Source organism: Cataglyphis hispanica, chromosome 14, assembly GCF_021464435.1.
Source record: "Cataglyphis hispanica isolate Lineage 1 chromosome 14, ULB_Chis1_1.0, whole genome shotgun sequence".
NCBI lineage: Eukaryota > Metazoa > Arthropoda > Insecta > Hymenoptera > Formicidae > Cataglyphis > Cataglyphis hispanica.
Window position 1 is genome coordinate 5,292,693 of NC_065967.1, and position 24,301 is coordinate 5,316,993.

The 24,301-nt window shown below is 32.2% G+C and overlaps 3 protein-coding genes across 5 annotated transcripts; 2 read left to right on the forward strand and 1 right to left on the reverse strand.

Moving 5' to 3' along the window:
- Positions 1 to 165: 165 nt before the first annotated feature.
- On the forward strand, positions 166 to 20,840 carry LOC126854771 (serine/arginine repetitive matrix protein 2). Its single transcript, XM_050601801.1, is given in 11 exon segments — positions 166 to 353; positions 1,188 to 1,429; positions 2,039 to 2,143; positions 8,889 to 9,221; positions 11,599 to 11,718; positions 11,981 to 12,059; positions 13,400 to 13,455; positions 13,624 to 14,143; positions 14,145 to 15,616; positions 15,737 to 15,910; positions 17,754 to 20,840. Coding segments are annotated over 10 exon segments (3,231 nt in total). The 5' UTR covers positions 166 to 353; positions 1,188 to 1,199; the 3' UTR covers positions 17,896 to 20,840.
- Positions 20,841 to 21,142: 302 nt separating this feature from the next.
- LOC126854814 (peroxisomal membrane protein 2) lies at positions 21,143 to 22,893 on the reverse strand. The gene is made up of 5 exons (XM_050601899.1): positions 22,746 to 22,893; positions 22,424 to 22,516; positions 22,191 to 22,338; positions 21,852 to 21,971; positions 21,143 to 21,503 (listed from the first exon to the last, which is right to left on the reverse strand). Exons 1-5 carry the CDS (start codon positions 22,841 to 22,843, stop codon positions 21,417 to 21,419), a joined length of 546 nt encoding a protein of 181 aa, XP_050457856.1. The 5' UTR covers positions 22,844 to 22,893; the 3' UTR covers positions 21,143 to 21,416.
- LOC126854822 (uncharacterized) lies at positions 22,752 to 24,061 on the forward strand. 3 transcript variants are annotated; one of them, XM_050601912.1, is made up of 3 exons: positions 22,752 to 22,899; positions 23,571 to 23,718; positions 23,824 to 24,061. In XM_050601912.1, exons 2-3 carry the CDS (start codon positions 23,619 to 23,621, stop codon positions 23,988 to 23,990), a joined length of 267 nt encoding a protein of 88 aa, XP_050457869.1. In that variant the 5' UTR covers positions 22,752 to 22,899; positions 23,571 to 23,618; the 3' UTR covers positions 23,991 to 24,061. The 3 variants fall into 3 exon arrangements, with proteins under 3 accessions (XP_050457869.1, XP_050457867.1, XP_050457868.1); XM_050601910.1 differs by lacking the exon at positions 22,752 to 22,899 and adding an exon at positions 22,906 to 23,203; XM_050601911.1 differs by lacking the exon at positions 22,752 to 22,899 and adding an exon at positions 22,906 to 23,098.
- The last annotated feature ends 240 nt before the right edge of the window (positions 24,062 to 24,301 follow it).

A 24,301-nucleotide genomic window follows, 5' to 3' on the forward strand; every position in this document is an offset into this window, starting at 1 on the left:
TTGACAGCTCCTAAAATTTTTCTATTTGACAGTTAATCATATGACTTTGTGTTTATATGTATTTCTTGCTGGAAAGCTACCGAATTCTCCTATCGTACGTCAGTAGAAGAGACTAGGGGAAACGCTAGGGAAATTTCGTTCCGCGATGATTACTCCGAAAAGAGCCGAGAATCACCGAGGTGAAAACCGAACGTAAATCGCAACGGCCCGGAAACTTCCCGCACAGTTCTCGCGGATTATTTTTTCGCTTTTCGTTCTCGTGGTGTTGTTTCATTGGCGAGCCGACGAGACAAGGAAGGGTTTTCGACTCTCGCGGAAACGAGTTTACTCCGACGTCTTCGACGAGAACGCAGGTGGGTGATATAAATCGAACGCGGCCTCATTCGAACGATCAGCGAGATTTGCGCAGCGCGACTGGATCGATAATTGATTACCGTGTGCATCTACTCTAACCTAGGTCCCTCGAATACGTGCTGGATTATTAAATGCCTCTATATACACACACATATATATAACATACCTATATACATACGTATATATATATATATTATTGAGTGACTCGATATCGCGATAAACGACGTCGTTCAACGCGAATGGCCAATTCGCTGACATAATTTAATCGACGAGACACTAGAACGGAACTATACGATTGGATAGGTTGTCGCTTTTCTTTCACAATCAGAGCACAGTGGTATGTGCATAACAATTTTTGGCAACTTACCTGTAGGCGAAAAGTCGATCTCTTATAGACCTCCAAGAATTTGTAAATGTAAGCTGACTCGTAAAATGATCAATGTATAATTAATAATCACATGATTTGATATTCATGAATGTATAATGACTGTTTTCGGCTTAAATTTTTATCTTTATATTCAAGTTAAATTCATACACTATTGTGGCTCGGTAGCTGTATTGTTTGGCATTATGCATTTGATCTGTGAGATTTCTACGTTAAAATTTACACATTAGTATTGGCAATATTTCAGCAGTAATCCATCTAGGACAGTTGCGATTAATATAAAGAATCGTGTATACATCAAGCAAATAATATTTCTGTGAAACAAAATACTTTTAAAGTGTAATTAATTTAAAGTAATTTGTATGTGTACGGAACTTGATATGTAACTTTATTATATGTTTATGATTTGTTAATGTTTCAACTGGTGTGTATTTTATTTTATTTGTAGGACTGAGACAATATGTACAATGGCATCGGACTTCAAACTCCACGTGGTTCTGGAACTAATGGACATGTTCAGAGAAATTGGGCAATTGTGCGTAAGAACAAAGACAAGGTTACTTACAAAACGGATGATTCAAAAATCGACCAATTGAATAAGCAGCCAAACAAAGAAATTCTAGATCATGTCAGAAAGAGAAAGGTCGAAGTCAAGTGTGCCGAGTTGGCTGACATTTTGGAGGATCAAGGGTAAATATTTGTAATATATCTCTTGTTTTATAGTCTCAATAGTTTTAACATAAAGATTTTAAATAAATAAATTATATTTAATATTTTAGGTCATATTACAAATTATCGTTTTTATTGCAATGATAGAGTAAAAGCTTAGATTTGAATAAATCTTAACAAAATTCTTTAATTATTTTTTAAATATAAATATATTAATATTAGAAATTTCTATAATAATCAGTAATCATTAATACATAAAACTTTTTGTCAGAAACCATTGTAAATAAATATATCATTTTTAAAGTATACATTGAAGCCAAAGGTAGACAAAGCAAATCCTATTACAGTCTACAATCTAATTTAAGTCTGAAAGAAGAGAGCTATTTGACAATAATCTCTACTGAGATTTATTTGGTATAATATATTTTTACAAAGTAAAGAATCGATATAATATAAAAAATATATGTATGTTTGTTTATAATATAAATAAATATACATATCATATGTACATGTGTCTCACATGTAATTTAAATTTTAATGATAGATCATAATCAAGATAGTGCATTTGAATATAGAATAGATATAATTACAAATGAATATAATCTAGTCTCTTTTTCATGTGAATTGCAGATTTACGAGCGAAGAAATAAACAACAAGGTGGAATCCTACAGATCATTGTTAATGGGGAGCGATATCAAATCTTCTACGCCACAGGATGAATTCGGCCGTATTAAGTAAGTGCATTTGTTATCTAATTTCTCTTTTAATTTTTTGTGAGAAGTTTGGCAATGTTATAGAATAAATTGAAATAAATTATGCGGAATACAATATAATAACATGCAAAATAAATTAATATTAATGAAAGTATAATCAAAGTTAATAATAATTAGGTGAAATAAATTAAAATCAGAATACATACACACAATTATTTTGTAGAACTTAGAAACAATATAATATTTAATTATTTAAAATATATAATATTAGTATGAGTATAATTTTATATTTGAGATAAATTTGGATGAAAATTAAAAATTAAATGATATACAAAGTTTTATACAATAATAGATGTAATAGCTTGATTTATAATTAGGAAACGATCTATAATTAAGAACAGATTGGCTAATAAAATGCGATATTACTTGCATCAAAATGCATGAAATTTTCTAGAGGAAGAATTTTCCTTTTTTTTTTATTGATTTCTTGGCTGTCAGTTAAATCCAAGATAATCCCAACGACGCGGATGAAACGTTATATATAATATAGAGTGTCTGAGCTTCCCGAGATCTTAGGAACATATTTTCGTCGCGGCTTCATTTGACCCTGCGTTAAAGCAAAGCTTTCGCAAACGCAATATTGGATCGTAAAAAATATGTTTTACGATAAATCTATATATTCTTTGTGAAAAATCATTCTTGGAGAAATATTCGAATAATGTATTCCTGAGAGAAATATTTTTGTTGTTTTCGTAAGGAAAACTTGACTTGCTACGCGGTTTTTTTTATATATTAAAAATTATATAATAATTAATTATAATAATTATTTTGATTATATTATGTATAAGATGTATAAATTTTAATTGAATGCAAATTAAAAGTAAAATTAATAATATATATTTAACAGAGAATTATTGATATTGATAAGTTTAGGACCGCAGAAAAAAGACAGAGATTTGTTGAATACACAAACGCATTTAAAAATTAAATATTTTGAATATATAAATAGAAATTTATAATATGTATTCAGGAAGAAATACTACAGTTTTCACAAACAAAAAATAACTATTTTATAAGAAAATAAGGTAATAAAAAAAATTAACTTTTTTTAACTTTTTGTACATGTATTATATTTTATTAAAGCGTATCATTGTCTTTATCGAAATTATTAATTAAAATTATTATTAAAAGTAGTAAAAGGAGGAATAATTACTATTATTGTATTGATAGTATTAATTAATTATTAATTAGAGTTAATACCTTTTTCAATTATTTTTGTATATATTTATTATATTATATATATTGACGAAAATGCGCGCGTGTTTTCTCGAGGAAATACAATAGATTTGCAAAAAAGATTAATAGCAATTTTTTCACGGATACGCTTGGCACGAATCATTCTCTCGATTAGTATGTTAATTTAAATGCTACTTTAATGTAAAACTCTTTCTCGCGAACTGAGAAATTGAAAAATGCGAATGTGAGAAGATTTTCATGACAATTTTTAGCTAAAATAATACATGAAATATCGCGAAAGGGCGGGGACGTGTTGCATTCCTCGCCAGGGAAAATCGGGAGGTGGGTATACTCGCGATATCGACGTACCCCATAGCGCCGGCGCCAGGAGGGAGAGATGCATCGAGAGCGAGTATATTCGCAATGGAGAAGGATGAGAAAAGGGAGCGGGAGCGAGGGAACGACGCAGCATCTCTCACTGTGGTCTTCGACTTCTCTTCAGTGCGAGGATGGACTGACGCACCCAACGGACGCGTCGCCCTGGTGTGTCGTCGACGGATGGTGCATCGAGAGTCAGATTAATTTGGGAGGGGGTGATATCGGGTGACACCCCATCGGGGAGGAACATGTGACGCGCGACGTGATTTACGAACAAATCACAAAAGTCTTCCATTAGAGTTTAATTAGTAAAATAACACGGCTACTCCGCTCTCCTAGATCATACCTAAGTGCTAAGTTTCAAGATTAGAATATATAGATATATATATATTTCGCGAAAATATTAGATATAAAGATTAAGAGTATGAGTCTCTTAGCTTCTTAATGTTTGGGAGCAAACGGCCATTTCACGCCTTTCATTTCAATACGTGAAGAGGATATTGCATAAAGAGTAGAATATAATGAGACGATCTGAAGAAAATGACGCATTTTATTTGAATAAATCATAATGTTACATGCGAAAAATATTAAACATCAATCGAATGATCAGTGAATGAAAAGAAATCTGAGAAATATTTCATCGAAGAACGAACTGTAATGCAGATATATATGTGAAAAATATCAGATATATTGAATGGTAGTTGATTTTGAGTGAAAAAAAGCTACAGAGAAATTATATTGATCATCACACATCTTACTAAATCATAAAAATATGTGAAAATGAAATATGAAATATTGTACATTTAAATATTAAATGTTTTCCGAAAAAAGAAAATTATTAAACGAATTATATTCAGGAGAAACATTAACATTTTGCATATACATAAGTATAATCCTGGAATATAAATTTTTACAATGTACAACGAGATATCTATGAAATAGGAATAATCTCTCTTATCTTAATTAAAATGAAGAGAAAATGAAAACATAAGGAAATTTTATCAAGAAAAAAGTTTAAATTATTGACATTTCACTTGAAAAAGAATTCTTAATTCTCGCATGAGAATTTTGTGAAGAATGTCACGTCTTCCATTACTAATAAATTTTTATTTTATCAGGAACATGAAAAAGAGAGATGCAGATGGAGAATATTAAATTTTTGTAATCTCCAAGTATCCTCTCCACCTAGAAAAAATTCGAAAAATTTTTTCTACGAAATCCATGTGTCTCCCAAGTCGTCGATGATTGACACGTCGACGGTACATCGCTAAGAAAAACGCTCTGCTTCGTCGCGTTCGTCTTGCTAGAGAGATAAAGAGTACGACGATAATGATGTGCCTGATTTGAAGTCTTCCTGAACTCCATTAAAATGCATAGAGCAACTTTGCCAATATAAATATACATATTAAAAAAATATATTCTTCCACAATATATATCATCTAAAATAAGAAGAGGAAGGTTTAGCAAGTAAGGTGAATAATAAAATAATGTCTTATATGTAATATAATATAATATAATATAATATAATATAATATAATATATGAATAATTATATATATATATATATATATATATATATATATATATATATATATATATATATTATTTCTGAGAAAAGAAAGCAAACGTTATTAATAACATAACGTCAGTAAAAACGATCGATGAGAGTCGATGAGAGTCGCTGGAAGAATATTGAAATGGAATGTAACAACGTAAGAAAAAAGAGGAGAACTTGCCATTCATTGTCGCCGGATGATTGTTCTAGCTAGAAAAGCCAGGACAGCGGGTACAAAAGGCGCGGCAGCTGGAGTGGGAGAGGGTTGTTACCTTCTCTAATCTTCTCCCTTCCATCCCTTCCAATTGCCTCGTGAAGGGATTGAGCCATTTGCGCAACGTGGGCCAACCGACGAAGCTTCTCAAGCTTCTCTTCAATTAACAGCCTAATTATCTTATCAGAATTATTCACCATCGAATTTTTCCTTATTTTAGAAATAGATAATAGATTGAGCACGAATATATTCGAGAGGATAATTATCTTAATTGTTAAAATTTATCCTCAAAGAGGGTTCATAAAAAACCCGAAGAGAAATTGCGACACAGATTATCTGTAATAAGTCTATACTACATAAATTACCTGATGAATTATACTATATCATTGAGGAATCTGAAAAAGATAGAATCACAAAAACTTGAAATTAGGATTCTATATTCTAAACTACGATTCTATATAATTGAAATATATATTCTATAAAATTAAAATGATAAGAATCCGAGAAGAAGATCTTTGGAAGCTCGAAACGGTTATTGAAAGAGATGTTTCAAGCTAAATTTCTCTAGGACGGATTTCTAGATAAAAAGGGTTTTAGAGAAGAATTCACTTTTGTTCGGATCATCGAGGAATGACGATGTCGATGACGGTGTCACCGGCAAAACCCGCGCGCGGACGCGGTCCGGCCGACGGCCGGGCCTTCTTCGAGACGCTCTGGCGCGGCGGCAACTTCCTGTTGGATCGGCGAAAGGTGTTGTCGAGGCGCTCGCGCAAACGGAAGTTGCATAACGCGGCGGCCAATAACGGCAGAAAAAGGAAGCACCAGCAGCAGCAATTGTTGCAGTTCCAACGGCAGCATTGCTGTTGCTGCCAGCGCATTCAGCTGCATCTGCTCGCCGGACGGCGAAGCAACGTGCGCTCCGTCGTCAGGTGAATCCCCTTTGTCGGCTTTCAGCTCAATCCTATGATTCAATCATTTATGTCTTATCTAGTCGATTTTTCATCGCGATAATCGGCGTACATATTACGGCGATAAAGACATATTTCAATCCATTGTCATCTATCACTTATGGCAATTTATAAATAAAAGATAGTAAAATAAAGAACAATATTTTTGCTCGTTTTTAATTTTGTTAAAAAGTTTGTTAATAGAAATATATTTGGTTTATATATATATAAGAAAATCATTTTTATAGTTTACATTTTAGAATCTAATGTATGATCATAGGATTGAACTACCGCTGGATATTACATTCAACATCATTAAATCATCGCTTTTTATGTATATATAAATTTGTGTGCGTGATTTCTCTTATTAGAAATATTTTATGTCGATAAAATTTTTTTAATATCGAAAATATTGATTTTACTGATCAAAAAAGAGGGAATAATATTATTATGCTTTAGGAAAAAAAATATAAAACGCGCTTATAATCACAAACGGATCTTATGTGAAATTTTCTTTAATGGAATCGTAATTTAAATCTTAGTTTTCTAAAGATATGGAATTTTCATGATAATTTATTTTTTATTTATTATTTAGTTTTATATTATTATATATATGTAAAAAATTATTTTGAGAATTCTATATATTTATATTGTAATTTGAATATAATTTATATATATATATATATATATATATATATATATATATATATGTATGTATGTATATTACACAGATGTAATACACAATTACATATATATATATATATATATATATATATATATATATATATATACATACATATATATACATATATACATACATACATATAGTTCTTTTTGATTTACTTTTCGTTCATTTAGCGGTTGACATCGGCACCGGGTCGAGAGTGATTCCGTTGTAAAGAGGCGTAAAAGGGATGCCAGAAAAGAGAACAGCTGGATTGTATTGATCCACCGTGTTCCGGTGGCGTGCGTGCAGGCGCGCAGGGGTGGGCTCTCGCTCCCTCCTGGTTAAGCCCCGGTTCGCCGCTTTTCACCTCCGTAGGAAAAGTGGAGAGAGAAAGAGAGAAGGCGATTCCTACTTACCATTCTAACCGCCCTGTAGTGTGTTATGTCATTAGCGTCGCGACGCCCGTTTTATTAAGGACGACGCCGTTGTTCTCCATATACAGGGTGTTCCCGCGAGGTTGAAACATCTCCCGCTCCATCGCTCCTTCGAAGCGATCCTCGCTCGACGAGGATGACGGTGAAGATCTCGACGCGGTACGCGATATCTCGATCGTAACTATCCTTTCTCGTGAATCATCAACGCGAGTGCGTCGCCCGGATTATTCTGAATATTTATTATCTGTAAAAATAATACAGTGGCTTTAATATTTTTTGGGAAATAGATAATTTATAAAGTTGTTTCAATTTATTTGCATTTAGGTTTCTGTATTTTGATTTATTCGATACTTGAAGAGACAAGTATAATTTTATAGAGTACATCTAAAAAATCATCTGTATAAATACGACACAGCTTATAGTAATATTTTGGAAATGCAAAAATGACATCAAAATATATGGAATGTTATTGTTTATTCGCGTAAGTGAATATTAAATTTTTGTATCTGTTTGATAATCATTTATTAGATCACATTATTTGTGACATAATCAGCCACGAAATTGATAACAAGTTCAATGAGATTTAGGTGCGGTCGATGAGGGCTGCGAAAATGTGCAAGAGAAATAATTTCCATGAGGATTTAAAAACATAAAGTTGATCATCAAAATAATTAATCTAGTAGTGCTTTTTTATTTATAAAAATTTGATCAAGATTTCGAGAGAGATTATATTAAATATTTTCTCGCTTTTTAATTTATAATAAATATACCAATATTGCGAGAATATGGTTTTCCTCTACTGCATCTTTGATTGTAAAAATTATATTGATGACTCAAAGGAGATTTATTTTCTTTATAAAAACAATATCAATTACTAGAAACAGAATTATCTCTCAACATCCTTTTGCTTGTAGAAATGGTACTGTTAAATCGAAGATATTTTATCATCAATTAGTAACAATTGAACAAAATTCATCTCTCAAAAAGCAAGATATTATTTATTTAAAAATTTATATTTAATTAATTTATAATAAAATAAAATTATATTAATTTATATTAAAATTAATTAAATTATATTAATTTTATATTAAATTAATTTATAATAAAATTATAATCAAATAACATACCGATATTACTTATAGTGATTATCTCAATTACTAATATGATTCTCAAAAAAATAGATTTATCAAATCAATATTGGCAACGATTCATTTATTATTGCACTCTGTGTACATATTGTATACTTTAATAATTTATTATAGCACAAAATTTATATTTATAGCAAATAGCTATCATTTATTAACGATATAACTAACAAGTGCTTTTGGTCTTTTAGCGTACGGGAGACACATCAGATCGCCGAGGCGCAGCAGGAGAAGAATGCGAAGCTGCGGGAGGCGTTCGGCATCTCCAAGTACTTCGTGGAGGGCAGTAGCCTAGACCCGGAGCGGCGCGCGCGCGAGGCGGAGGCACGAGCCGCCGCGGCCGCTGCGAGCAAGGTCTACGAGCTGGTGCGCACGCCGAGCCCGGCGCCGCCGCCGCCGCAGTCGCCTCCGCTACCATCGGACGCGGTCTCCGCTGCAGCAGGCACGGAGAAGAAGAAGCGAAAACGTTCCGGCAGCACGAGTACGAAAAAGAAGAAGAACAAGAAGCACAAAGCGCGGGAAAGGTATAGCAAACGTAAACGGTGCGCGGCTCCATGGAGGCTGGATTCGATTCTACGTGATTCCTTACTTATTATCTTTTCTTTTTTTTCTCTCTCTCCATCTCTATCTCTCTATTTTTCTCTCGCTTCCGTTTTAAGTATCGGTTTCAAGATGCGAATCGAGGCTCCAAGACCGCACAGTCGATCTCCCCCAGTCATACCCGTCCGGAAAATTCCAGAAAAGAGAAAAAAGAAAGCGACCAGAATCCGAGTAGAAAGTCTCCTCTCTTTCTCTCTCTTTTTTTATCTTTCTCTCTCTCTCTCTCTTTTCCTATAATCGGTTAATCGAGATTGTTCGAGATTTTACAAACACTCGTTCTATCTCTCTTTCTCTTGTTTATTTTTTTTACGCGCATTAGCTGCAATACTCTAAAAAATACAGATAAAAATACAGAAACTGTAAACTCATGACTCACCACCTACTGTCTCATATCCCATACACCTTTCTCTGTTTCAAACAGAACTGAGGAGGACTGAGTGCCTACCCAGTAGGCGCAGTAGGTAAGTGTGGTCGTCGCGAATTAATTTGCAAAAACAAAAAAAAAGAAACACACTCTTCAAAAAAGTTTAACGTCGTTTATGAAAAGAACGCGATTACGGCGATATCGATAGGATTTTCTCTGGGGATCTTTCGCGATTAGATGTCGCTCAGCAAATGTTTGCTATGTTTTGTTTTCTCATACAAATCAGAGTCGTATAACTAAGAATTATGTCTGAATTATTCTCAGTAAAAATATAATTTCGTCATTCTTTTTTAATTTGTAAATAATTTTTATTAGAATATATTAGAATATATACAAGAGAGAGTTCGAATATTATATTAAATTTAGAGAACACTAGAAACACTGATAATTATAGTTGGCAAGATATTCAATATGATATATCAATATCGCGATAACGATTATAACGATTATCTATAAATTTTAAAAATCCGAAAATTAAAAAAAAATTGTATATATTTGTTTATATATAAAAATATTGCATATAATGAAGAGTTTAATTTTTTAACACAAATTTTTTTAACTTGTTTAATTATTAAATTTAATTTTCAATTGTATGTTTGGTTACGACCCTGATTACATGCAGTTTCAATAAATGATGATTTTATGACGACCGTTTTAATGATTTTAATAAATTCAATATACATTAAAATATACGTATATCATATTATATATTTTTTAAATTTAAACAAATATTGTAGGCAAACATTTGCAGAGTAAAATAATGAAAAGTGCGGATAATCGCAGAGTAAACGCAAAAGAAAGTCAAGAAAATTAAAAAGTAGAAGAAATTACGCACAAAAAGAAAAGATTAAATTCATACATTTCTATCTCTCTGTTGTTGTTTATCGATGAAGCTTGTTGTTAATGTCATCTCTCTATTTTTTTCTGACAAGTCCGTCCCTATCGATGGTTATCAAGGTAATGCTAATCCCATATTTATATCAATAATCCTCATATTATGTATTATATATATATATATATATTTCGTATATTTATCTTCCGTTGAAATCTTCGTTGAAAGATGTGGTTTTTCGCAATTTTAGTATGAGATTCCGAAAACACTTCGATAAACGAGTGACAAAACCAGATCTTTCAAAATAAGCGTAGTCGGTTTATTAGCTATAGCCGCGAAATATTGTACAACATTACGCAATATTGTGAACATCTCACGCATTGTTATATATTATATTTCTTTTGTTATTACATTCGCTTTTGAAATTAAAGCTCTAATGCGAAATACACTTACTTCAATTTCACTTACAAAATATTTCCAAAATATTCGGACAAACTTCACAAACGCGAAGGAAGAGTTTATATCAGTGTATGCAAACGCTACATCTATTGATATAAACTTCCTTCCTATTTCGATGCGAGATATTTTTATTATAATTTATTTTGTTACATATTTTGGAAATATTCTCTATAAATATAGTGTATCGCGCATTTGCTATAAAGAATTGAACTTTTATTTTGAAATTGAGTCAAGAAAAAGGGAAATTAAATGGATAAAAAAAATTAAATTTTCACCCTCAGTAAATGGCAATGTGTTTTTGAATTTATCGCAAGAAATTATAATTTTTCAAGTGAGTAGAGCTTGCGCATATTATTATAACGTGTACGTTGATATATCGATAGAACGGAACATCAGTTTTCACATACACAGATACGTTGTGTACTACAGAGCTTTCTTTATATATTGTCAGCACAAAGGTATGCACACTTGTCGACAGGAAGACGCCCACTGCAAGATCTATATAAGACTAAATATTGTTTGATAAAAAAAAAATCTAGCCGCCATGAGACTCTTCTAACGAATTGTTTAATCTCCGCTTTCATAGGTCCGAAAGTCCGGTCGCCAAGTCCGGCAAGAAGAAAGAAAAGAAAAAAAAGAAAGACAAGAAGCATAAGAAAACCGAAGTCACGTCATCAGATTCCAGCGAGAATTCCGACGATAGCAAGTAAGTTGACAATCAACTTAATTGTGAATCGCGATAATATAATAATTTTTTATATTAATTGAAATACTTTTCATTCTTTATTGAACATATTTCTCGAAATAATATTATTAATAAGTTAACGTTATTAAAATTAATTACAAGTTTTGATATGATAAAAAAAAGAAGAATGTTGAGCGACTTAATTTAAGACACATAGTTACTAATAAAAATTCATTACAAAAATATATCAGAGCTATAAAGCAAATAATAAATCTATGTGTAGCTCATCCGAGGCTGAGTCGAAGAAAAGGAAGAAGAAGAAAAAGAAAAAGCTCAAAGTCGGGGGAAAGGACAAGCATGAGGTACGCACAAGGCTTCGAAGAAAGCCAAGCGTAAAATTATTATCTTTCCGTCTCTTCTATCTCTCTTTCTCTCTCTCTTCTCTAGATATATATTTATATATATATATATATATATATATATATATATATATATATACTTCGGCACGTGAAAGAGTAGGTGCATGACAACGTCTCTCTAATTTATGTTCGTTTCTTCGAAATTTGTTAATCGATCGATCTTGGGTGATCATTATTATTATTATTGTTATTCGAACTCTTTTAAGTTTGCCTCGGAAACAGTAGCATGATCATCTCCCCGGTTCGCTTGTTGGTTTACGTAAATACGATTTTTCACCTAATTTTCACCCAGTTTTTTTTTCGACAGTTCATTATTTCAAAGTATAAATCTCAGTATTGTTTGTAATTATTCAGCGCCATTTGACAGGAGACATTCCCTGAGTGAGTACCAGATATGCCGCTATTCAATGTAATTTCTAATTTTGTGGGTTCATATGTATACTCGTGTACTCTTTTTCGAGTTTTACCGAATTTTATTGTCGTGTATAAGAGCCTCTTCTATTTCTCTCACTCGTTGTATGTCGAGCACTATATTACACGCCAATTACAAAGATCAATCTCGGAGACTGCTTATTCTTAAACGATTGAAAAGTTCTTGAAAAAAGATTATTTTAACTACAAAACAAAAAAGAAACGAAAATAGAGAAATAAAAAAATAGAGTTTTATACTTTTGTACTTTTTGTTCTTTTATATGTTTCTTTCAATTTGATGAGTGCCCTCGAAAAGCATTGCAACTCAAAATTTTTGCTTCTCTCGAATTTGTATTAATTTATTTTTTCTATGTATATATGTTTCTTTATTTCTTATTATACTAAACTCAATTTTAAGATAATTATAATATATTTATATCACTTTATGTGGATTTAACTTGCAAAAGTTATATACATGCATGGATAACAATATATGTACTATTATATAAAATTAATATAATTAATACCTTTACTCTTTCTCTCTTTTTCTCTCCTTTATATTATGTACTTCAGTTTATCTAAATATTTAAAATAATTTATTTTTTGAGTTGTCTTTTTCCAAATGTAAAAGTATATACATATAACGAATAAGTCAATACTTTGCTTATCTTTTATCTATAATCTACATCGTTATTGATGGTAACTATTGATTAGAAATCCCAAAAGAAGCAGACTCCGAAAAAGTTCTTTAAATACATCGTTCCTTTTTCTGTTGTATTTTTTTTCATTGTTCTCTTGACGAATGCATGATTGATGTTCACCGATTGGAAACAATAAACAATATTGATCCTTGTGATTGAATCTTCTTATAGAAAAAGAAGAGTTCAACTAAACAGAAACGCCAATCATCCGAAAGCTCCACGGATAGGTACGTTGCTATGTTATTCTATTTCTTTTTTTCTTTTTAATTTTTGCACATATGTATATTATTGATTTTTACTTTACAATTACTTGGCAAACAATTGGTAAATAATTTTGCTTATTTGCTTGAATTATTGTTTTCCTTAATTTCTAATACGATATGGATCGATTGCAGCTCTGTGGAAAAACCGAAAAAGTCTATGAAACATGAGAAAAATACTGCGGTGGAGAAGGCATCTAGAAACGAGATTTCTGAAAATGTCGCGATTTCCTCGCGAGAACCTCCTTCTCGATCAACCCGATCACCGAAACGTGCGGACCGAACAATATCTCGAAACGAGACTCCGCCGTTGCCACCATCGTCTACTAAGTCAAAGAAAGATTCTCCGACAAAGAAAAGCACAGCGGAGAAGCGAGATAAGTCGCCAGTCAGCCACAACAGAAGTTCCCCGCCATTGCACAAACGATACCGATCATCATCTAGAAGCAGGGGCGACAGAGGCGATAGAGGAGGAAGGTCTCCTAGGAGGTATTCGAGGTCGCGTCGCGCGAGTCCGTCTCCTAAACGAAGACGAGGATACTCGAGATCGCCCAGAAGGCACAGTAGATACTCTGCGAGCAGGAGCAGGAGCCGTTCTAGATACGATCGTTACGGAACTTCCCGCAGGAGGCCCACATCACCCTCGACGAGGCGCAGAGGCCGATTCTCGACGTAGATCGCGCTCACCGAGGCGGCATCAACGTCGGCGGTCAAGATCACGATCCACCTTGAGCTATTCGCCAGTAAGAAAAAATCCAGAGCGCTATAAAGACATTCTAGAAGATCGAAAGCAGCGGCAGGATCAGAAAAGAAAAACAAAGAACGATAAGATGAAGTCACGTTCGACATCGCGAAGCAGAAGAACACAACAGGTAGCGGTCGCGCCTAGGGTGAGTCTGAGATCATCGAGCGAGGATGAAGCTGATATGGCGGACGACGAACAACCCGGCAAGCAGCAGCAGCAACAACAAGAAGAAGACGAGGAGAGGACGAGGATCCTAGAATTAAACACTTTGAAACGATTGCAAAGCGGTTTAGCAGCGAAAGCGCGGGAGACACTAGAAAAGAAAGTAGTCACTCCCGTAAAAATCAAGATCGAGAGGCGAGAAGACAGTGTATTAGACATCGCTCTGCCGAGTGAACCGCCAAAAACCATCGCACCAATTCGAGATAGATCCGAGGAACCAGTACAGCAGGCTCTTCCGATCATTCAATCGCCCGTATCCAGCAGGTCACCTTCACCGGCTCTACCTCTTACTCGCGAGGAGGCAGCGATCAAAATTAGATCGCCGAGCGAGTCACCACCGCCCCTGCCCTTACCTCAACAATCCAGTGGAGAGAAGGTCGATTCCGCACCTTCTGGCGGCGTGAAAATCAAGATGAATCGTCGATCATCGAAATCACCAAATTTCACCGGTAAGAAAGACTTGACGCCGATCATGTCGTCAAGGAAAGAGCAAATATCCAAGAGTAAATCGTCTTCTCGTTCTCCCGTGCCGACGATTATATGCAGGGAGGAAAACACGACAATGAAACTGCGCTCGCCGAGCGAATCACCGCCACCATTGCCCAGCGCTTCACTAGCTAGATCAAATCAGCGCTCGAGATCGCCGAAGAAGAGCAAATCCTATTCTAGATCAGCGTCAAGATCATGCACGAGATCACCGTCCGTCGTGAATAAAGCGAGGTCTTCCAGATCTCCATTCGGAGATAAAAAATCACGATCTCGTTCACGGGGCAAAAAATCAGTCTCGCCCGATCGGCGACGATCAATCTCTAGATCGGTCTCCAGGACGAAAAAATTATCACCCAAAGCAAGAACGAAACGCTCATCCCGATCGAGGTCTTCCTCGACGGATTCGAAGCGTACAAGTGCATCGAGATCACCCTCGAGGTGTAAGAAATCCGCTTCGCGATCCAGAAGCAGAAATCGATCGTTATCAAAGAGAAGATCGCGCAGCCGCTCCTCTGTTTCAAAGAACTCTAGAAGCAGATCGCTATCGCAGAAGAGATCGCGTAGCCGTTCGCTGTCCAAGAAGTCCAAGAGTCGCTCACGATCAGCGTCGAGAACATCCAGGGATAAGGAGAAACGCAGCCGTACAAGGAGTAGTTCGCGTTCTTCCATTCGGTAAGACTTCAAATCTTGTCGCTTAGCTGGCGATATGTGTGACAAGTGCTCGTTAATAAAATTATTTAAATTTATAAAAACGAGATTATTAAATAATCAGTGAATCTTTTCTTTCTTCAGCTCGAGACATAGTCGAAGCAGAAGCTTTTCCAGCTCGTCAAGATCGTCGAGCAGCGCCTCTAGTCGATCGTCTCGTTCCAGTTCGAGCAGTTCTGCCTCCAGTAGATCACGCTCGCCGTCTATACCCCGACGTCACGGTTCACCTAGCTTCCTCGACAGACGGCGCATCACAAGGTAGGTATCGCAAGTGTATTGTCGTGGTAGTTTTATATACATTTACCACGCACTCTACATGCGCGCACATGCGCGTGCACTGAGCTCGTGAGTCTATCACAGTAATCGTAGATTATAATTTGTCACTGTATCAGTTGTACACTTTTTTTAATTTACGTTTTTTAATTTTCCTTTATTAAAGTTTTGTTATTATAGTTACCGTATTATTATCAATATTACCTTATTATAATCATGAAAAGAAGAAATGTAATTAAAAGAATTTTTCAAGAAAAATTGCTTAAAGACTAATGAAAAAAAGATGATCAGACAAAATTCTTTTTCCACGAAAAAAAACGGTTACGTTTGTCTCGATTTCGGCTTTCAATATGCTAATATTATGTTTATTGTGTCCTACAGGGACAGATCGAGGGACAGACATAGAAGATAGAGTTATGGCTTCGCACAGCATATATATATATATATATATATATATATATACATATATACGATAAGAAAAGTCTGAATATAGACTTTATATATAAATGATTAATACTTTGACCGTCAGGAACCGATTAATAATATCCTAAGTATTATTTAAACGCGATACGTATCTAATAACATTTTCCTTCATACAGATTTCTTAGAGCATCGTAATTAATGCTCTTTGCCGCCGTTTGGGCAATCCATACGCATATCGTTTGATTCGCAGTGTCGATATTTAATGCGAATGAAAATGTTTGTACGATCAAAATGGCCCTGCATTGATCAAAGTGTTAAGCGACGCGATGATATAATTGATGGATATAATTATAATATAACGACAAAGATGTTTAATTGACAAATTTACTTGACAAATGTAATAGTGTGAAAGCGTAAAAAACTTTTATGTAAACTATGACCAAATATTATCGCAATCGTATAATTAATAATCGTAATTATCCACAATCTCGCTCGTAGAATATTAACTTAGCTTATAGTTGATCTTTCATTTCGCGTACTTTCGGATTTTTCATTTGTAAGATTTTTTTTTTTTCCTTTCTCTATCCCTCCTCCCGTCATCTTTCTCTTAATCAATTCACTCGTAGCTCGATCTACGGATATATCGTGTGTAGATTATAGCATGCGTGTATGTTTTAAATATTGTAAATTGAATTGTTTTCACACAGTAGGAGAGAGATAGGATTCCTTTTATTTTATTATCAATCGCAAAATAAAAGATTTATCAACAGACAAACTTTTTTTTTTCTTCGTTATAATTTCTCAATTATAAGTTTCTTAGTTTTTTTATTATATTTTTACGATTTTCGAGTGTTTCTCGCCCTGCTGAATTCTTCAGAGAAACATTTCGCAGACACAGGTGAGTTATTACATTTTTATTTTGAAGGACCTCTCCTTGTCTCCTGTTTTTTTATAGCTTTATAGCTTGCTTAATTAATTTTTGTTAATGCTGCATGTACGCATTCTACTAATATCTGTTTTACTTTTTACAAAGAATTTTTATTATCCACATATAGATAATCGACATAATTAATAAGTGTTATTTCTAATAATTGACCATTAAAAATACTTGAACTTACATTATTAAATTGTAAATTTGTATTAAGTATTTAATAATCTCTCATTAATAATCTCTCACCTTATATTTATATCATTATAATCATAATTATTGATTTTATTATCATTATTCATAACTATTATCGTTTCCATTTGTAATTAACTTGATTCTCTCTAACAGGACAATGTAATATTTTTCTCTTCTTCCTCGCTCTTTCAAGATTAACATCTGTATTTTCAAATAACAGAATCTTCCTTTTACAGAGAGAGAAAGAGGTTGCGATGTTACTAACATATGTTTTCGTTTTAGTGCGAGGAAACGTCCAATTCCGTATCATCGACCCACACCGACGCCACCCTCGTCGCCGAGTAGCAGCAGGCATAGCAATTGCTCCAGTACACGTCATCGATCTAGTTGTTCCGCCAGTCGCAGCTCGTCTTACACGCGTTAAGACACGCGTTGTGTAAATTCCCGATCTCGGAAGCCGATATTTCTCCTCATACACTGGACTCGGAACAGAGTAGTCCTGATCCTTTACGATCTGACCCGTAACCATCGAGTTTTTTCGCTAGTTGATTCTCGGAGTGGTATTAATTTAAATATAAAAATGCTGGGTTTCGTATGGAAGGGATCGAAAAAATGTTCCAGAAAAAGAGTCAAGGATCTGTTAGGTTTTTTTTCCTGCAACGACAGATCGCATCGGGTGTCGAAACGCAGACACATGTAATTACTTTTTGCGAACCTCTGAAATTTTTATTGATCAAGCGTTCTTTTTCTCTGAAATATTATTCGAATGACGTGTTATTTAATGGATTTAATTTCACGTCTTTAATAGAAAGGAATTAATTTTTGAATGGAAACGCCATCCCGAGCATAAGGCATAAGTATGAATCCGCGGCAATGTGTATGAATTTATTCATTTTTTCTTACAACACAAAGTACCGATTTTCCATTCATAAAAAGAAATAGTTGCAAATATCGGTATATTTTTTGTCGTACTAATATCATCCACTTAGACGATCTCTCTATCGAAAAAGATATTAACATTTCTCAATCAATATGTTATTTATTTCACTTTCAAGCGCGTTATAATTTTGCGATCATCTAATTTAATATTAACAAATTATCGCGAAGGAAGTTGAATATCAATAGATTTTAATGTATTATATTTCCTCTCCCCTTCTATTCGAACAAACTCGTATTAAAATGGTGCAGCAGCTTTGTCTAATCTTCTAACAATTTTCTCTAGAGAAGATTTTTAATTTAAAGTAAAGAGGTTCGAAACAAATATACATGCAAGATAAGAGGATATTTTAATAACAAATACGAGAACTCTCTTTCTCTCTCTTTAAAATGAGGTTTTTGTATAATATTCGCCTCAATCTTTAAAGATGTAAAATTCTATTCAGAGTTTTTGACGAATCGCTTCCAAATTACACTAATCACTCAATTCGCTCACTCTTATGTAAATGTGAATAATAGCAGAGAAAGATCTGGTGTAGCGTCTTTTGCTAGTCATTTACGTGGAATATTTTGATATATAGTTTAGCGATCATTCAAGTATTTATTTGTGCAATTGTTTTTCAATTGATGCTACAACACAACTCTTAAACTTATCAACGAATCTCATGGATTAAGGTTTCTTTAGACTATCTATTTCGCGATAAAAAATTTGAGATAGAATTCTGTTTATAAATTTTATGTATAGTATACTACAGAAAATACTTGAATACATAAAATACATACTAATGAAAATGTATGTCAGAATGTCTGTTAAAACATGTGACCTATATAAAATTAGAAACAAAATTCTGTCTTCATTTTTATCATGACTTAGATCGTTTAAAGAGGCCTTTAAATTTTTATATATTCATAATTTATTTAGTGCAATGTTACAATTTGTTTTTTTTTTGTACATAGACAAATTCTTTCAGAAATTTTTTCTGAAAAAATTCGAATCCTTTGCGTGATATCTATAGGCCATATTGAAATCTTAATAAGGGTCATAGGTTTGATTTATTATTCTTTTCATAGTTCTATACATATTTTGTTTCACTTCTTTCTTATATTTTTTATCTGCAAATTTATAATTTTAATTGATATATATAAGAATTATAAAAAAATGATCTTCAAGTGCTCTCTAAAAATAATTTATTAATAAATATGTGCACGAATTGATAGCCTCCTGGACATAATGGAAAGATTTGAAGAAACGTGCAAAGAACAATTCCAAACACGCAAAGGATTAATATATCCTAGCTCAATAATATGTATAATATATAAAATTTATTTATTTATTTATTTTATAGAGCAAATCTCTTAGTTTTAGCGACCATGGTATATAATACTGAGGTCTCCTTTTACACGCGATATTCGCAATTTGAAAAAAAATACTCTAGTCATAGGAAGGTGTTGTCTACGGAAACCTGTAATTGGGGTCAGGCAGCAGCGTACCAAAAAGACAATTAGAATTACTAGTCTCGACAATTCGCGATTATGCGAAGTTAAGTCTCGATGATATATGTATAGAGGGTTATAAAAAAAGATCTCCATACTCTTGGAAAGTCTACGTCGCGTTTACGTAATTAGATAGAAAAACTATGTAGCGCTAGTTCTCACACTCATAAACGACTGATTCCTTTTTAACGAAAAATCTCTCCGATCATTGATATTGGATCATACATATGAAATGTTGAAAATTCGGAATATGTGCGACTTTATGAAAATTATTCTCGATTTGTAATCTTTTCTACACTCTTAAATATTTTTTTAAAATAGTTTCATATTCTAAGGAATGTAAAAGATATCTTAAAAATCTTTTCGATTATATACATTGACTTTTGTTTTCTTAAATTATTGATTGAAAATTGTTGATGTATGTAAAATGAGCATTTCATGTTTAATGATCTAATAATTATTCGATCAGCTGTTAAACTTCTATTATATTATAGCATAGTATTCTTCGCATTTGAATATAGTTTCTTCAGTACGACGATTGTATGATCGTTCCTTCCTTATTCATTTTCAAATACAGCAAAGTGTAGGAAAAATTAAATTCGCAAACAACGTTTGTCGTACATTTTGCGATTATTTATAAATATTTTCGAAATGATAAACTATGCCATTTGTGAATGTATTAAAAAATGATATGCGAGGAAATTAATTTCAAAACTCAAATTACCTTCAGAGCAGAGAATTCTGATCTCACAAGTTTATCATCTTGTTGAGACGAATGTGGAGACTCAATGTGGCTTTTGTGAATCCGATGTCTGTATCCGCTTATGATTTACAGCCATCGAATGTTACTGTCTCGTTAAAATGAATGAAATTCGGATATTATATCTGTAATATACTCTGTATTGTTGTTGTGTGATTAAATCGAAAATCTTAAACATACATGCCATATTTTGTTGTTGAAAACTTCCATATTTCGTAAAAATATATAGAGGATTGTAAAATGCGATTATACAATTGATATATTATGGCAGACAATATAAAATTAAAAAAAAAAAAAAATTTATATATATATAAATGATAAATAAAACGTCGATATTCATTAAGTTTACCGGAAATATATCAGTGAAATATGATATTTCAATATTAGAAGAAGGAAGAATAATAATGTAATTGATAAAAAATATAATTTTAAAGGAAAATTAATGTAATAAAAGTAAATTCCTATAAATAAAAAAATACAGTTGGCATGTAAATCTTTATATTTCTTATTTGTATATATATTCTCTTATATTTATATCAAAACATCTATATGATTGCAAAAAAATATTAATTACATTTATGTAAATGTAGATCATACAGATCATATCGTCTATATATTTCTTAGATAAACATTAACAAATTCTAACGATGGAATGTATTATGTTTGCTGTACATTTGAAAAAAGCACATTACCATATTTTTAATACTTACTATACAAAAATATCTACAATAACAATTGCAATTAATTGTATTCTTTTAATTCTCTTTTAAAGCTTTCGCTCTCTTATTTGCGAGATAAACAACCCACGCGAAACCGACGAGATTTACCATTAAGACCCTCAACTAGAAAATCAAATAAAACAATTAATTATTCCCTACATTTTTAGCTAGCTCTTAACATAAATTTTATAAACAATTTCACAGTATTATAGAAGAAAGATTAATATAAATAATAAGAAATAAATAAAGAGTGCACAGGGGAAAGATTTTTAATAATATAAATATAAATAATTTCATATAAATAAAGAAATAATTCACAAATTTCTAATAAAATAAACAAAAAAGAAATTACTAATTAAAAATAAAAAATAATTAAAATCTAATTTATTATAAAAAGGAAATCAATCTAAAATTAAAGGAATATCAAAAAATATTGTGATAGAATAAGATATAAATACAGAATAACATTACCATTGGTGGAACATATTTTATATTGATATATTGGAACAGCGTCAAGTATTTCAAATTAGCTATCAATGTTGGCAAATATAATTTCTGCATCTGAATACTTGCTACTCGGTGGGAATTACCCTGCAAATAGATCGCTATTTAGCACTAAAATGCAAACTAAAAGTTTTTTTTAAATCAGGTATTGCCTAATAACTATTTAATCTGTCTCATTTGCTAGAGACTTTAATTTATTATAGAATCATTATTTAATTACTATTAAATTGTTAAGATTATTCACAATAGTATAAAATGTAATAATTTGTAAAAACAGTTATCAGTCATAGACTATGATCTCTATACCTCGAAGATAGCAAGCATATAGAGCGCAAATGCCAGATAACATGGCGTATAAAGGAGTCTTTCTATCAATAATATTCCCAGAGGATGTTTCACAAGTAATGGCACATATGTGTAAAAGTAATGAGGCAGTGGCCCTCCAAAGAACAGGCTACAAGAATATTTGTGCATGAGAATACACTTTTGAATTCTTTAAATCTGCTTCATTAAGAATGTAAACAACATCTATAGTCTACCCAAACAGTGCGAAGGTCAGGACACTGTCTTGATTAAGCTGCCTGCCGGATAATTTCTGAGATACTACATTCCCAAGGGCTGCAATAATGCAACTGAAAATGATACAAATGCTTTTATAAGTATAAATAAATGTTTAATATATTGAAAAATACATTTATATATATATATATATATATATATATATATATATATATATATCCCAAGTGTATACAATTAAACATTGTTATTGAAATTTGTTATCAAATTATATATATCAGAAGTATATAATTAAAAATTGTTATTGACAATTACAACAATGCGTATCTAGGGCTCTAGTTTTACCTAGTTATAGCTTTTGTTTTCAAGGGACTGACATAAAGCCGCTGTAAATATGCGCCAAGAAGATTATAAATGATATTGGCCGGCTTGGAAAGCGACATTTTCTCGAATCAGATGTCTCCTATCCTCAATCTGGACTTGAATATACTAGAATACGGTTCGTGTGATGATTTGCAAAATTGCTACGATATATAACAAGGTGCAAAGTGCACACTGTTTTTACTTTTTGCGATTAATCGTCGATAACAAGTTGGTTCTAAAAGTGTTGTGACGCACATATCTTGAACAAAATTTGGATTTTATTTTATATATATTGAGTAATTATATTCTGATTATTCTGATATAAAGGATACACGGTAAATATAAAATATTGAACTGGAATAAAAATTTTTTACGGTATATGTATAGATCTAGATAACACTCCAGAAAATTTGCGGGAAGCATGTAATGACTTCTTTCTGGTATGTACAACGTGACATAACCTGTACACAGACTAAAATAATAATAAACAATTATAATGCAAATTATTATAATTGCAATATTGACTTCTAATTAGAATTAAATATTTATACTTAGAATTAAATATTTTTTTGTACTTATCATATATTGCTAATTATTATTTACATAAAATTATTTATATATAAATTATAATAAATATGTATAATTCATTCATGTATAATTTTGTGTATACATGATATAGATATACATTGCATATATATAATGATTTATATTCATATTTCTCTTTTTTTAATGCATAACAATATAATATATTGATATCTATATTTATAAAATTTCTCTACTTATAATTTTGTTATGCCTTTTTTACAGCTTGATTGCACTTGAATTTATATGTAATACAGTAATAAATTGCACATAATGCCACAGGGAAAGCTCAAAGTTAAAACAAAATTACCAGCATTGGTAAAGACAAAGGCAAATAAAGTTAAGAAAGGCCTTGCTATCCAAAAACGTGGAAGTAAGTAATAATAAAAAAGAAACTTTTAGAGTTGATTTACAAATATTATAATATTATTAATACTGAAATTAATAATATACTATGGTATTTCTGATTTTTTAATAGATGCTCCGGTGCAGCCAAAGAAAACAAAGCTGCAGGAGATACAAAAATTAAAGAAAATGATTTCGAAAGCAGTGAACACTACTATAGAAGATGAATTGCGAGAGAGAGCCATGGAGGGAAAGAAAACCCTTGCGAAGAAAGATGCTTCCAGCTCGCAAAAAAAATGATATATTAATTACTATTGTGCTTACGTATGTATTAATATATTGTATATAATAAATTAGTATTATACATTTTAGACTATTTAAATCATTTCAAATCACAAAAATTTGTTTTTTTTTTATTTATTATGGTTATATTAGCTTGTATTTAAATAATGCTTATAAATTATTGACAATTTAACTCAACAATTCAATCGAATATGTTTCCTATCAGAATAAATATTAATCAATAATAATTATCTGATTTACAAGGGAATATTATGCAGAATGCTTTATAGCACCCTGCCCTTTGTACTTTTGAAATAATTTCAACATAA